Source organism: Oncorhynchus mykiss, chromosome 13 (genome assembly GCF_057628025.1).
Source record: "Oncorhynchus mykiss isolate SJ-2025 chromosome 13, ASM5762802v1, whole genome shotgun sequence".
Classification (NCBI taxonomy): Eukaryota; Metazoa; Chordata; class Actinopteri; order Salmoniformes; family Salmonidae; genus Oncorhynchus; species Oncorhynchus mykiss.
The window spans coordinates 41,686,531-41,701,053 of NC_143034.1; the positions used below are offsets into that span (position 1 = coordinate 41,686,531).

The 14,523-nt window shown below is 43.6% G+C and overlaps 1 protein-coding gene across 1 annotated transcript in view; it reads left to right on the forward strand.

Annotated features, from left to right (window-relative positions):
* Positions 1–11,746, forward strand: part of LOC100136790 (sodium channel, voltage-gated, type IV, alpha, a) — a gene marked incomplete at both ends in the record, with an annotated part of 43,725 nt that extends 31,979 nt beyond the window's left edge. Inside the window, 10 exon segments of the mRNA NM_001124732.1 lie at positions 9–135; positions 1,811–1,965; positions 2,056–2,229; positions 2,395–2,517; positions 2,804–3,085; positions 9,051–9,104; positions 9,208–9,345; positions 9,501–9,605; positions 9,913–10,183; positions 10,324–11,746. Of these exon segments, the coding sequence (NP_001118204.1) occupies positions 9–135; positions 1,811–1,965; positions 2,056–2,229; positions 2,395–2,517; positions 2,804–3,085; positions 9,051–9,104; positions 9,208–9,345; positions 9,501–9,605; positions 9,913–10,183; positions 10,324–11,597 (2,703 nt within the window).
* Between the last annotated feature and the right edge of the window lie 2,777 nt (positions 11,747–14,523).

Sequence of the window (14,523 nt, forward strand, 5' to 3'; positions counted from 1 at the left end):
CACTACAGTTAAAGAAACCTATTGCACCGGACAATGCCTCTTCAATATGCAGCACAGTGGACAATCCCCCTGAAGTGGAAGAAGAGGAGGAAGAAGAGGCAGACACCACCAACCCTGAGAACTGCTGGACCGAGAGTAAGGAGATCTCCCTCTTACAGGCTTGATGCTGCCATGGGAGTCAATATCCACTGAACAAAAATATAAATGCAACATGTAAAGTGTTGTTCTCATGTTCCATGAGCTGAAATAAAAGATCCCAGAAATGTTCCATATGTACAAAAACCAAATTTCTCTAAAATGTTGTGCTCAAATTTGTTTATGTCCCTGTTAGTGAGCATTTCTCATTTTCCAAGATAATCCATCCACCTGAGAGGTGTGGCATATAAAGAAGCTGATTAAACAGCATGATCATTACACAGATGCACCTTATGCTGTGGACAATACATGGACAATAAAAGGCCACTCTAAAGTGTTCAGTTTTGTCGCACAACACAATGCCACAGATGTCTCAAGTTTTGAGGGAGCTTGCAATTGGCATACTGGCTCCAGGACTGTCTACCAGAGCTGTTACCAGAGAACTGAATGTTAATTTCTCTACCATAAACTGCCTCCAATGTCATTTTAGAGAAATTGTCCAACTGGCCTCACAACCGCAGACCACGTGTATGGCATCATGTGGGCGAGCGGTTTTCTGATGTCAACTTTGTGAACAGAGTGCCCCATGGTGGCGGTGGGGTTATGGTATGGGCAGGCATAAACTACGGACAACGAACACAATTGTAACGGTTTTCTTTCGGTGAAAGAGAGTCGGACCAAAATGCGGCGTGTAGATTGCGATCCATGTTTATTAAACTGAAGCAACACGAATCTAAATACAAACACTACAAAACAATAAACGTAACGAAAACCGAAACAGACTTGTGCACATAAACACAGAGACAGGAACATCAGGACACTAAGGACAATCACCCACGAAACACTCAAAGAATATGGCTGCCTAAATATGGTTCCCAATCAGAGACAACGATAAACACCTGCCTCTGATTGAGAACCACTTCAGACAGCCACAGACTTAACTAGAACACCCCACTAAGCTACAATCCCAATACCAACACACCACATACAAAAACCCATGCCACACCCTGGCCTGACCAAATAAATGAAGATAAACACAAAATACTTCGACCAGGGCGTGACAACAATTGCATTTTATCGATGGCAATTTAATGCACAGAGACACCGTGACGAGATCCTGAGGCCCATTGCCGTGCCGTTAATCTTATATGAACTGTAACTCAGTAAAATCTTAGAAATTGTTCCATATTACGTTTCTATTTTTGTTCAGTATACTGTAGTTCAGCTACATCAGCCTCCAATGATTGACTTAGTTATTCAGGAGGAGGTAGGGAGAGAGAGCAGGGCTCGCTTACTTAGTGTAGATTTGTTTGAGTCATGTTGCGTTTCCCTGGTTGATATGACAATGGCTATACTGCCTATTTAAATGGAGGTTCCCTGTATGGTTCAAATAGTAGAAAACACTTTAAGTGAATATGAATTCATTAGCACCCCACTCATCTCCTTTAATTAAATGTGTTTTTTCACCTGCACTGATTGTAGTTCTGAAATCCCTGACTTGACCAATGTGGATAGTACTAGCATTTCGCTACACTCGTATTAACATCTGCTAACCATGTGTGTGTGACAAATAAAATTTGATTCGATTTTGATTTGGATAGTACTAGTAGATGGGGTGCAAGGATTGTTTTGCCTATTCTTACTAATATGTTCTCCTTCCTCAAATCTCTGGTAGAATGCATTGGAAGATGCCCGTGCCTTGATTTTGACATCACCGCGGGCAAAGGAAAGACTTGGTGGAACTTCAGGAAGACATGCTTCCTCATTGTGGAGCACAACTACTTTGAGACCTTCATCATCTTCATGATCCTGATGAGCAGCGGCGCTTTGGTGAGATCTTGTGATGCCTTCTTTCAGTGCAACGCAAATAACCAACATACGGTATTTTGAAACAGCTGTCCATAATCTTTTGCTCCACAGGCTTTTGAAGACATATACATTGAGCAGCGCAGGACCATAAAAATCATCCTGGAATATGCTGATCAAGTATTCACCTACGTGTTCATTATTGAGATGCTCCTGAAGTGGGTGGCTTATGGATTCCAGGCCTACTTCACAAACGCATGGTGCTGGCTGGACTTCCTCATTGTGGATGTAAGTCAAAGTATTAACCCCAGCCCATCTGTGTAGTGCATAATAAGCTATATTTTATTTTATCAACATTTATATGTCATATTTAATCAATATAAATGAGCAATATTTCAGTTAATTTGAGAAAGCTAATCTTCACATGTTGTTGTCACGTCCCAAATCTCCTAGGTGTCTTTGATTAGCTTAACGGCTAACATCCTGGGCTATGCTGAACTTGGACCAATCAAATCTCTTCGAACTTTAAGGGCATTGCGGCCCCTCCGCGCCCTGTCCAGATTTGAGGGAATGAGGGTGAGTGAGTAGTCTTTCATAAGTCGAGAAAACCGAAACAAGAGAGCTGGTGTATTTGACGAGTCCCAGACATGTAAATCTGTGGCCCTAGAAATGAAATGCATTTGCTGATACATTATCGAGAATGGATCAACAATCCAAAGAGTATTTCACTCCAATGGGTCTCATCCGTTCAACATGAATCCCTTTTCACATACTGTACAAGCTCTTCTTTTACTAGGGATTTGACTTGTAGGTTTCCTCAAATGTGTAGGTTTTCTAAAATGAACCCTAACCCTTTCCACAGGTGGTGGTGAATGCTCTGGTAGGGGCTATTCCTTCCATCTTCAACGTGCTTCTAGTGTGCCTCATCTTCTGGCTCATCTTCAGCATCATGGGTGTAAACATGTTTGCTGGGAAGTACTACTACTGCTTCAACACCACGTCTGAGGAGAGGTTCTCTGCTGACGTTGTGAATAACAAGACCGAATGCTATCAACTAATGGAGGGTAATGATGACGTGCGCTGGATGAATGCAAAGGTCAACTATGACAACGTGGCCATGGGCTACCTCTCCCTCCTGCAAATAGTGAGTTTCAAAACAGGTTGCTACCGTTCTATAGTTGAAGTTGTTTAAAGTGTTAATACAGGTGTTGGCCTGTGTTGCATGTACAGTGAGGGAAAGTATGGAAAGTATTTGATCCCCTGCTGATTTTGTACATTTGCCCACTGACAAAGAAATTATCAGTCTATAATTTTAATGGTAGGTTTATTTGAACAGTGAGAGACAGAATAACAACAACAAAAATCCAGAAAAACGCATGTCAAAATGTGTATAAATTGATTTGCATTTTAATGAGGGAAATAAGTATTTGACCCCCTCTCAATCAGAAAGATTTCTGCCTCCCAGGTGTCTTTTCTACAGGTAACGAGCTGAGATTAGGAGCACACTCTTAAAGGGAGTGCTCCTAATCTCAGTTTGTTACCTGTATAAAATACACCTGATTACAGAAGCAATCAGTCAATCAGATTCCAAACTCTCCACCATGGCCAAGACCAAAGAGCTCTCCAAGGATGTCAGGGACAAGATTGTAGACCTACACAAGGCTGGAATGGGCTACAAGACCATCGTCAAGCAGCTTGGTGAGAAGGTGACAACAGTTGGTGCGATTATTCGCAAATGGAAGAAACACAAAAGAACTGTCAATCTCCCTCGGCCTGGGGCTTCATGCAAGATCTCACCTCGTGGAGTTGCAATGATCATGAGAACGGTGAGGAATCAGCCCAGAAATACTCAGGAGGATCTTGTCAATGATCTCAAGGCAGCTGTCACGTCTTCTAGGAGTAGTGGGTTGGAGTCAGGCACAGAGAGCGTATTTTATTCCGGTACAAACGGTCACGCCAAAACACTAGGCGCATAAAACTGACCGGCCCAAACACAGGACCCCAACAGTCCGGAGAAAATAAAATACAAATACACATCCACAAACTAACAGAGGAACAATCCCGCACAAACATAGGCGGGCGGGCCTAGCAGGCTTAAATAGACATAAATCAAGAAACAAAATAAGAGACAGGTGCAACCAATAAGACCGAACTAACAGAAAAGGAAAAAGGGATCGGTGGTGGCTAGTAGACCGGCGACGACGAGCGCCGAGCGCCTCCCGAACAGGCAGTCGTGACAGTACCCCCCCTCCCTGAGACGGGTGAAGGTTGGTGAGAAAATCCACCGACAAATGCGACCACGGCCGTTGTGGAACGGGGAAGGGCTGTAACTTCCCTCTAGGCAGGTGTCGAGGAGCCTTGCTCTGAGCGCACACCGAGCAGGAGGAGACATCAAACCTCAAGTCCTTGACCAAAGTGGGCCACCAGTACCTCCCACTAAGACTCCGCACTGTCCTCTCGATACCAGGATGACCCAAAGAGGGTAGTGTATGGGCCCATCGAATCAACCGATCACGGACACCAAGCGGCACGTATTGAACACCTGCTGGACACTGAGGAGGTGCAGGTTCCAACCGTAACGCCCGCTCGATCTCCGCCTTTAACGATTTTCCTCCTCTTCTGACGAGGATCGGACCAATGCGCAGCGTGGTAAGTGCTCATTTTATTTATTAGGAACAGAAACACTAAAAAAAAAAAAACAGTCCTGTAAGGTGTAGCAACACAAAACAGAAAACAACTACCCACCAAACCCATGTGGGCAAGAGCTACCTAAGTATGGTTCTCAATCAGAGACAACGACAGACAGCTGTCCCTGATTGAGAACTATACACGGCCAAAAACAAAGAAATACAAAACCATAGAAAAAAGAACATAGAACGCCCACCCTAGTCACACCCTGGCCTAACCAAAAAAACAGAATAAAAAGTCTCTCTATGGCCAGGGTGTGACACCGCGTCCACCTCCCATACCACCAGTGCTACCAGACATGAAGCTGGGAGGATGGGAGTCAGATCGAAGGGCTACTCCTCGGTCTCATATAGGCAGGACAGCGCGTCGGCCTTCGTATTGAGGGAGCCTGGTCGATAGGAAATCGTAAAACGCCAAAGAGGGGTCCGGATGAGACAGCACGGGAGCGTCGGTGAACAGCTCCTTCAGGCGACTGAAAGCTCTGCCCGCCTGGATAAACCTCCAGTAGTAATTGGCAAACCCTAAAAACCGCTGCACCTCCTTTACCGTGGTAGGAGTCGGCCAATTACGCACGGGTGTAACGCGGTCACACTCCATCACAACCCCAGAGGTGGAAATGTGATAACCCAGGAAGGAAACGGCTTGTTTGGAGAACATACATTTCTCAACCTTGACGTACATGTCATGCTCCAGCAGTCGCCCCAGTACCCTATGCACTAAAGATGTGCGCAGCGCGTGTGGCAGTGTAGATCAGTATATACACTACCACACCCTGCCCGTGCAGGTCTCTGAGAATCTCGTCTAAGAAAGATTGGAAAACGGCTGGAGCATTCTCCAACCCATACGGCATGACAGGGTACTCATAATGGCCAGATGTGGTACTAAACGCAGTCTTCCACTCATCTCCCTCCCGGATACGCACCAAATTAATACGCACTCCTAAGGTCCAGTTTTGCGAAGAAACGCGCCACGTGAAATGATTCCACCGCCGTGGCGATGAGAGGTAGCGGGAAACTAAACCCCACTGTGATGGAATTTAGACCTCTATAATCAATGCACGGACGCAGACCTCCCTCCTTTTTCTTCACAAAAAAGAAGCTCGAGGAGACGGGTGACGTGGAGGGCCGAATGTACCCCTGTCTCAGAGCTTCCGTGACGTATGTCTCCATAACCACTGTCTCCTCCTGGGACAACGGGTACACGTGACTCCTGGGAAGTGCAGCGTTTACCAGGAGGTTTATCTCGCAATCCCCTCGTTGATGAGGTGGTAATTGGGTTGTCCTCTTCTTACAGAAGGTGATAGCCAAATCGGCATATTCAGAGGTAATGTGCACAATGGAAACCTGGTCTGGACTCTCCACCGTCGTCGCACCGATGGAAACTCCTATGCACCTGCCTGAACACTCCTCTGACCACCCTCGGAGAGCCAATGAAATCTCAGGATTGTGATTAGCCAGCCAGGAAATTCATGAAATCTCAGGATTGTGATTAGCCAGCCAGGGAATCCCCAGCACCACTGGAAACGCAAGTGAATCAATAAGGAAGAGACTAATAAGCTCCTTATGACCCCCCTGCGTTACCATGTCCAGTGGAACCGTGGCCTCCCCGACCAGCCCTGACCCTAATGGTCAGCTATCTAAGGAGTGCACAGGGAAAGGTTGGTCTAACGACACCAGGGGAATCCCTATTCTTAACGCGAGCCATAAAGTTCCCAGCTGCGCCTGAATCGACTAGCGCCTTATGCTGTAGAGAGGGAGAAAACTCAGAAAAAAAATTAGTAAGAACATATGACCAACAGGGAGCTCTGGGTGAGTCTGGTGCTGACTCACCTGGGGTGAACGAGGAGTGCTCTGCCTACCATCCCGATTCCCAGACGAGCTCCTCCAGCACCGATCGGCAGTGTGTCCTCTTCGACCACACCTGGTGCAGGAGGAGCCTCCTCCTCAGGTCCCCCTCGATGCGGCCCCCGCTAACTCCATGGGGATTGGAGCGGGAGGGCCTGGATGTGGAACCAACAGGGCCCGTTCTGGATGCCCGCGGGCAGCCAGCAGGTTGTCCAGTCGGATGGACATGTCAATACGTTCGTCGAAGGAGAGGGTAGTGTCCCAACAAGCTAGCTCCTTGCGGACGTCCTCCCTGAGGCTACGGCGATAGTGGTCCATCGGGGCCCTGTCGTTCCACCCCGCCCCGGCGGCCAAGGTCCGGAACTCCAGCGCAAAGTCCTGTGCGCTCCTCGTCTCCTGTCGCAGGTGAAACAGCCGTTCACCCGCCGCTCGGCCCTCCGGTGGGTGGTCGAACGTGGCCTGGAACCGGTGGGTGAACTCTGGGCCATTCCACACTGCGTTGGCCCACTCCAGGGCTCGACCCGTCAGAGGAGACGAGGACGCTCACGCTCTCCTCCCCCGAGGGAGTCGGACAAACGGTAACCAGTTACAGCTCCAGCTGTAGTAGGAACCCCTGGCACCCAGCCGCCGTTCCATCGTACTCCCTGGGGAATGCCAGACGCAGGGCACCGGATCCGGACGCCGGAGAAGGGGTAGGTGGTGCTGGCAGAATCGGAGCTGGGGGTAGGGTAGGGAGGCCACTCCTCTCCCATCGGTCCATCCTCTCCATCATCTGGTCCATTGGCGACCCAATACGGTGGAGAATGGCCGTATGATGGAGGACTCACTCCTCCATAGATGGGAGAGGAGGTGCAGCTGCTCCTGCTGACTCCATTTCAACTGTGTGGGATTCTATCACGTCTTCTAGAAGTAGTGGGTTGGAGTCAGGCGCAGAGAGCAGAGGGTTCGAACAATCGTATTTTATTCCGGTACAAGCGGTCACGCCAAAACACTAGGCGCATAAACTGACCGGCCTAAACAGTCCGGAGAAAATGAATGACAAAATGCACATCCACAAACTAACAGAGGAACAATCCCGCACAAACATAGGTGGGCCTAACAGGCTTAAATAGACATAAATCAAGAAACAAAATAAGAGACAGGTGCAACCAATAAGACCAAATGAACAGAAAGGGAAAAAGGGATCGGTCGCGGCTAATTGAGCTCTTTGGCATCAAATCAACTCGCCGTGTTTGGAGGAGGAGGAATGCTGCCTATGACCCCAAGAACACCATCCCCACCATCAAACATGGAGGTGGAAACATTATGCTTTGGGGGTGTTTTTCTGCTAAGGGGACAGGACAACTTCACCGCATCAAAGGGACAATGGACGGGGCCATGTGCCGTCAGATCTTGGGTGAGAACCTCCTTCCCTCAGCCAGGGCATTGAAAATGGGTTGTAGATGGGTATTTCAGCATGACAATGACCCAAAACACACGGCAACAAAGGAGTGGCTCAAGAAGAAGCACATTAAGGTCCTGGAGTGGCCTAGCCAGTCTCCAGACCTTAATCCCATAGAAAATCTGTGGAGGGAGCTGGAGAAGATCTGCAAAGATCTGGAGAAGATCTGCAAAGAGGAGTGGGACAAAATCCCTCCTGAGATGTGTGCAAACCTGGTGGCCAACTACAACAAATGTCTGACCTCTATGATTGCCAACAAGGGTTTTGCCACCAAGACTAAGTCATGTTTTGCAGAGGGGTCAAATACTTATTTCCCTCATTAAAATGCAAATTAATTTATAACATTTTTGACATGCGTTTTTTTCTGGATTTTTTTGTTGTTATTCTGTCTCTCACTGTTCAAATAAACCTACCATTAAAATTATAGACGGATCATTTCTTTGTCAGTGGGCAAACGTACAAAATCAGCCGGGGATCAAATACTTTTTTCCCTCACTGTACATACAGTAACCTACTGTTTCTCAGTGGTGGAAAACGTACCCAATTCTCATACTTGAGTAAAAGTATAGATGCCTTAATAGAATGTTACTCAAGTAAAAGCTGCTGTCACCCAGTAAAATACTACTTGAGTAAAAGTCTAAAAGTATTTGGTTCTAAATATACTTAAGTATCAAAAGTCAAAGTATAAATAATTTCAAATTCCTTATATTAAGCAAAGCAGACTGCACCATTTTCTTGTTTTTAAAATGTACGGATAGCCAGGGGCACACTCTAACACTCAGACATCATTTATAAAAGATGCATTTGTGTTTAGTGAGTCCGCCAGATCAGAGGCGGTAGGGATGACCAGGGATGTTCTCTTGATAAGTGCACTAATTTAACCATTGTCCTGTCCTGCTAAGTATTCAAAATGTAACGAGTACTTTTGGGTGTCATGGAAAATGTATGGAGTAAAAAGTACATACTTTTCTTTAGGAATGTAGTGAAGTAGAAGTAAAAGTTGTCAAAAATATAAATAGTAAAGTAGAGTACAGATACCCCAAAAAATGACTTAAGTAGTACTTTCAAGTATTTTTTACTAAAGTACTTTACACCACTGCGGTTTCTTACAGCATACATTTTTTTCCCATGTCAAGGCAACGTTTAAAGGATGGATGGATATAATGTATGGCGCTGTGGATTCACGTTTTGTAAGACACTTCCTTCTTAATCCTGTAATGATAATTATACACTTTGAAAGGAGTATGAAAACCAACTAATTTCTTATGATTGTATACTCTCTGTTCCAACAAGGTGGAAGACCAGCCCATATATGAGGATAATGTTTACATGTACATCTACTTTGTCATATTCATCATCTTTGGGTCCTTCTTCACCCTGAATCTCTTCATTGGTGTCATTATCGACAACTTCAACCAACAAAAAAAGAAGATAAGTAGCTGTCCTACAGCCTAATATCACTAAATACCAAACGCAGCATGAAATACATCTCTAAAACACATTACCACAACAATACGATGCATGTATAAATCACTAATATTTTAGGTCAATGACATGCACATGAAAATAACTGTATGTCTCTATACTTTGGAGGGAAAGACATTTTCATGACAGAGGAACAGAAGAAATACTACAATGCCATGAAAAAGCTTGGTTCCAAGAAGCCACAGAAACCCATTCCTAGACCCCAGGTAAGCACCTGCTTGGGCTACTGGCTTAATTGCCATTTCATTGACAGTATTCTTAGTTCAAATACAAGTGTATCATCACCAATGTTGAAGAGGAGAACATTCAGCTAAATACAGTGAGAAGGTATTGCCCAGACGTTATCACTATCTGCTCTTGTCCGCTTCTGTTCCTCCCCCATGACAATATCTTTCCTTCCAAAGTATAGAGACATACTGTTATTTTCATGTGCATGTCATTGACCTAACATACCCCTAATTCAGTCTGTTTTACCCTCTCCTTCTCTTGGTCTCTATTGATTGGCGGTTGAAGAACAAATTCGCAGGCCTTATTTTCGACCTGATCACCCAACAATTCTTCGACATCTTCATCATGGTGCTGATCTGCCTCAACATGGTAACGATGATGGTGGAGACGGACGGCCAGAGCAAGGAGAAGGAGGATATACTCTTCCTCATCAACCTGGTGTTTATCATCGTCTTCACCACAGAGTGTATCCTCAAGTTGATCGGACTGCGACAATATTTTTTTTCCGTCGGATGGAATATTTTTGATTTTGTCGTCGTCATTCTCTCCATCGTTGGTAAATATTGAAGAAATGATTGTATTCATCAGTAATGTAGCTACAGAATTCTTTCTTTTTTCTGAAACAAAACATGATTGAAGAACATAGTAATATCAATAAAATGTAATAACTAAAATGTTATTTCCTTTCCATTCCAGGTTTACTGCTGGCGGACCTCATAGAGAAGTATTTTGTCTCACCTACCCTTTTCCGTGTCATAAGACTGGCCAGGATTGGTCGAGTTCTGAGACTCATCCGAGGAGCTAAAGGCATCCGGACACTGTTGTTTGCCCTGATGATGTCACTTCCTGCTCTCTTCAACATTGGGCTCCTGCTCTTCCTTATCATGTTTATCTTCTCCATTTTCGGAATGTCCAACTTTGCGTATGTCAAGAAGGAGGCCGGAATAGACGATATGTTCAATTTTGAAACTTTTGGCAACAGTATAATTTGTCTGTTCATGATCACAACCTCAGCTGGTTGGGATGGTCTCCTCTCACCCATTCTAAATAGTAGAGCTCCGGATTGTGACCCGGACGTGGAAAATCCCGGCACAGATGTAAGAGGCAACTGCGGCAGCCCTGGTTTGGGAATTTGTTTTTTCTGCAGCTACATCATCATGTGTTTCCTTGTTGTGGTCAACATGTACATTGCCATTATCCTCGAGAACTTCAATGTGGCCACAGAGGAGAGTGGCGACCCTCTGTGTGAGGAAGACTTCGAGATGTTCTACGAGACCTGGGAGAAGTTCGACCCTGACGCGTCACAATTCATCGCCTACGACATTTTGTCGGAGTTCTGTGACACGCTTAAAGACCCGCTTAGGATCCCCAAACCCAACGCAATCAAGCTGATCACCATGGACCTTCCCATTGTCCCTGGGGATAAGATCCACTGTCTGGACATCCTGCTGGCGCTGACCACAGAGGTGCTGGGAGAGTCAGCGGAGATGGATGCCATGAAAGAAAGCATGGAGGAGAAGTTCATGGCCAACAACCCCTCTAAAGTGTCATACGAGCCAATCACCACCACCCTGAGGCGAAAGCAGGAGGAGGTAGCAGCTGTTGTTATTCAGAGAGCCTATCGTAAGCATCTGCTGAGACGTTCATTGAAACTCGCTTCCTACAAGTACCGCGAGAAGAAAGCGTTAACCAAGGAGGACGAAGTGCCGCCAGAGACGGAGGGAATGATTGCCATCAGGATGAACAAACTGTATGGAAGCCAACAATCACTCGGAGTGGATGAAACAGTTGTAGATATGGATTCTCATGAAAAACGGGAGAGCAAAGAACTGACAGAGTCACAACCTCCTGTGGAGACTACTGAAGAGCCGCTGCCTGTGGAGCTTCAGAACGAGATCATCTTGCACTCTGCCCCCTTTGTCATCCCGGCCTCAATCCGTATCTCACAGCTGAAAGAGTCCGATGTTTGAATAGCTAGTGCAACCAATGGATAAACACTGCATCATCATGGTCTTCTGTCTTTGACGATGAGACTGCTTGTTCATCTCCAAAGTCCAACTTTGTTATGTTTGGCTTGGGTCAGAGACAGGGTTCTCGCTAACTAAGACTCTGAGGGACACATTGAGCCCAGCCCACTGAATCAAAGAGATGATGATAGAACGAATATAGCAGTCAATTTAATTGATGTTGATGATGATAACCTGGAATGTATTGACTGAGAAATCATAGCTATTGTTGGCAAGACAATCACCAAAGCCTGAGCTGAAGGTTTTGGGCCCATTTATGGATGTAAGCCCAGTTTGGAAGCAGACCCCTTGTAATATACAGTTGAGATCAATTGAGAATGAAATAGCCTAAGGGATAGGTAGCAATGTGTAAGATAACAATAAGTCAATAAAACTCTGTCTCGCAAAAATATACCTTTCAGTCCCCTGAAAGTAATTTAATAAATATGTTCCTTTTCGTATTTTTATGCCTTTTTTTATTCAAGATGTATTCTTCCAATCAAATCTGCACTTTGCGGTGTTCAGTTGTAACAAAAAAGGCGAACAATGTTCTCAGCTGTATCTTCAAAGTTGAAATATGACTCCAAAAACAGGATTCTCAAAATGTATTGTGGTTTTTTAACCGAAACTTTTATTTCTGCCCTATCATTTCCCAAATACCTGTACAAGAATGTCAAATAAAAATGTTAAATATATTTTTCAGTGAATACAATTGTATTATGAAAAGTTATTATTTGTTTGGTTTGACGTATTTGGCCAACACTTTTGTGTGTTCATTTTAAGGTATTAAAGCAAATACTCACACTGGGATGTACAGTATATACAAAGTATTTTATCATTTTTTTTTACCCAAAATATATTTAATAATACATATGACCTGTGCCTTTAACATATTAAATGAGAAAACACTTTAATTGATGAAGGTTTAGAAAACAGATGGAGAAATAATTAGCATTTGCAATAATCAACTAATTCTGCTGAATAACACTTAATTTGTCAAATTTTTACAAGGTCATTTCTCTTTTATTGTCGAATTTCTTAATTTTCTGTATATTTCCTTTGATTTGATTTTTAAGGTCATTTACTTTATTTTTTCTCATTGTAGTAACACAAGTAACCTAACACAAGTACTACTAACAGTGTTCGGTTTTTAATCTGCAATTATTTATGGTATTAAGCAGTATGATGATAGAAATGAATAATTACATATCTTCACAATAGGTGCACATGCTGAAAATGTACTGGTCTGTTTATTGGGCTTTGTAACACCAGAGTTGTTGTTTTGATTTTCACAAGGGGCACATACTATATGTGTTAACTGAGTCGCTCCGGATAAAATCTTCAGCTAAAATGACCATACAAGTCTTAACACAGAAATGTCTTAATCATGGGAATGCAGTAGGACAGCACCTTGCAACATCATTTGTACTATAGAATGAAGCCTTGTTAGGAATGCAGTTTATTCATTAAAAAGTGTAATGTTAACTACTTTTTAATGATACTTTAATATCAATCTCACCTAAATGTGTGTACAGTATCTTACACAATCTCTGTTTGGAGAGGCACATTTGACTATTGATACCAATACACTCCGATTAGCACAATCAAGCACACTGCGATTTCTTTGGAGACTTGTATGAGAAACACATGGATTAATTACACATGCATAGAACCAGCTTGAGTTAGTACTACAATTCCTAACTGCACCATCAAATGTGTGTCCGTTTGCATTTTGAAAACAGCGTGTGGAGGACAATTTAGGACAATATACATGTTCTATTTATTTCAGTGATCCAATAATTCTAACCAATTAGCACTTCATTACAAGGGGGTCTTGAGTTTGAATTAAGGACACATACTAAGTTAGCAACTGCTTACATTTTGTACAAGCTCTTCGATGTTTTGTTAAGCCAAGTGTGCCTAAATGTCAGTGCTACCTACAACAGCAGTTCATCCACAGGTGAGAGGGGTTTGCCTCTAAATCAGGTTCTATGCACAGTGTGAACATTCAAGCAGAGGACCTTGGAATTGTGAAATGTAAATGACATATATATCATTGCACCATTGTTTACAAAAACTAATACTGTGTGAAAGAAATAGAGAAGGATGTCATACTGTATTTTTCTCTTCCTGAGGCTGAATGCGTGCTGTCAGCGTTGCCTGTAAATATTGTATGTTCAATGCTCAATTGTGACGTTTTTTGTAGATTGTATTATCGACATAAAGAGCATTTAATTCATGTAATGATAAACTATAAATGGAAATACACAGCGGTACATATTGTGCTTTAAAGCTTTACTTTCTAACAATTCTAATACATTTCAAATAAAAAAAAAGAAATATGGGTTTGGGTGCTCTGCCAGTTGCATTGTATTTCTACAATATTTTGGGAGGGATCTTTATGATGTCTTTGTTCACAGGCACACGGTATATGCCATCTGCTGGAGAGCTATGCGTGTCACAACTTGACTGCCTGACATGAGTAGCTTTCAGTTATCTCACTTTTACGAGTCACAACATCTTTGTTCCCGGTTACGATCAGTAGCAATTTCCAGATGTGACGTTTTTCCTCTGGAGTACAAGAATATATGTAATCCCTTAGGCATTTGTGATTTTGTAGATTTTGTTCATTTCTCTATTTCCTGTGGGCAGTGCTTAACCAGCAGTCAGATATCTATTTAAACCTATCGTGTTAGGACTTAGTTCACAGTCCATAAATACTCTCACCTTATTATCGTGCCTCAAAGACATTGATTAGATATTTCTCACAGCCATACCATAGCTTTATCTGTCATTGTAAAAGACTTACAGTATACAGGATGCACTAAATGTTGTAAAAATCCCTTATGCAAGAGAAACATAATTTATAATTAAACAGTGGTAGAACATT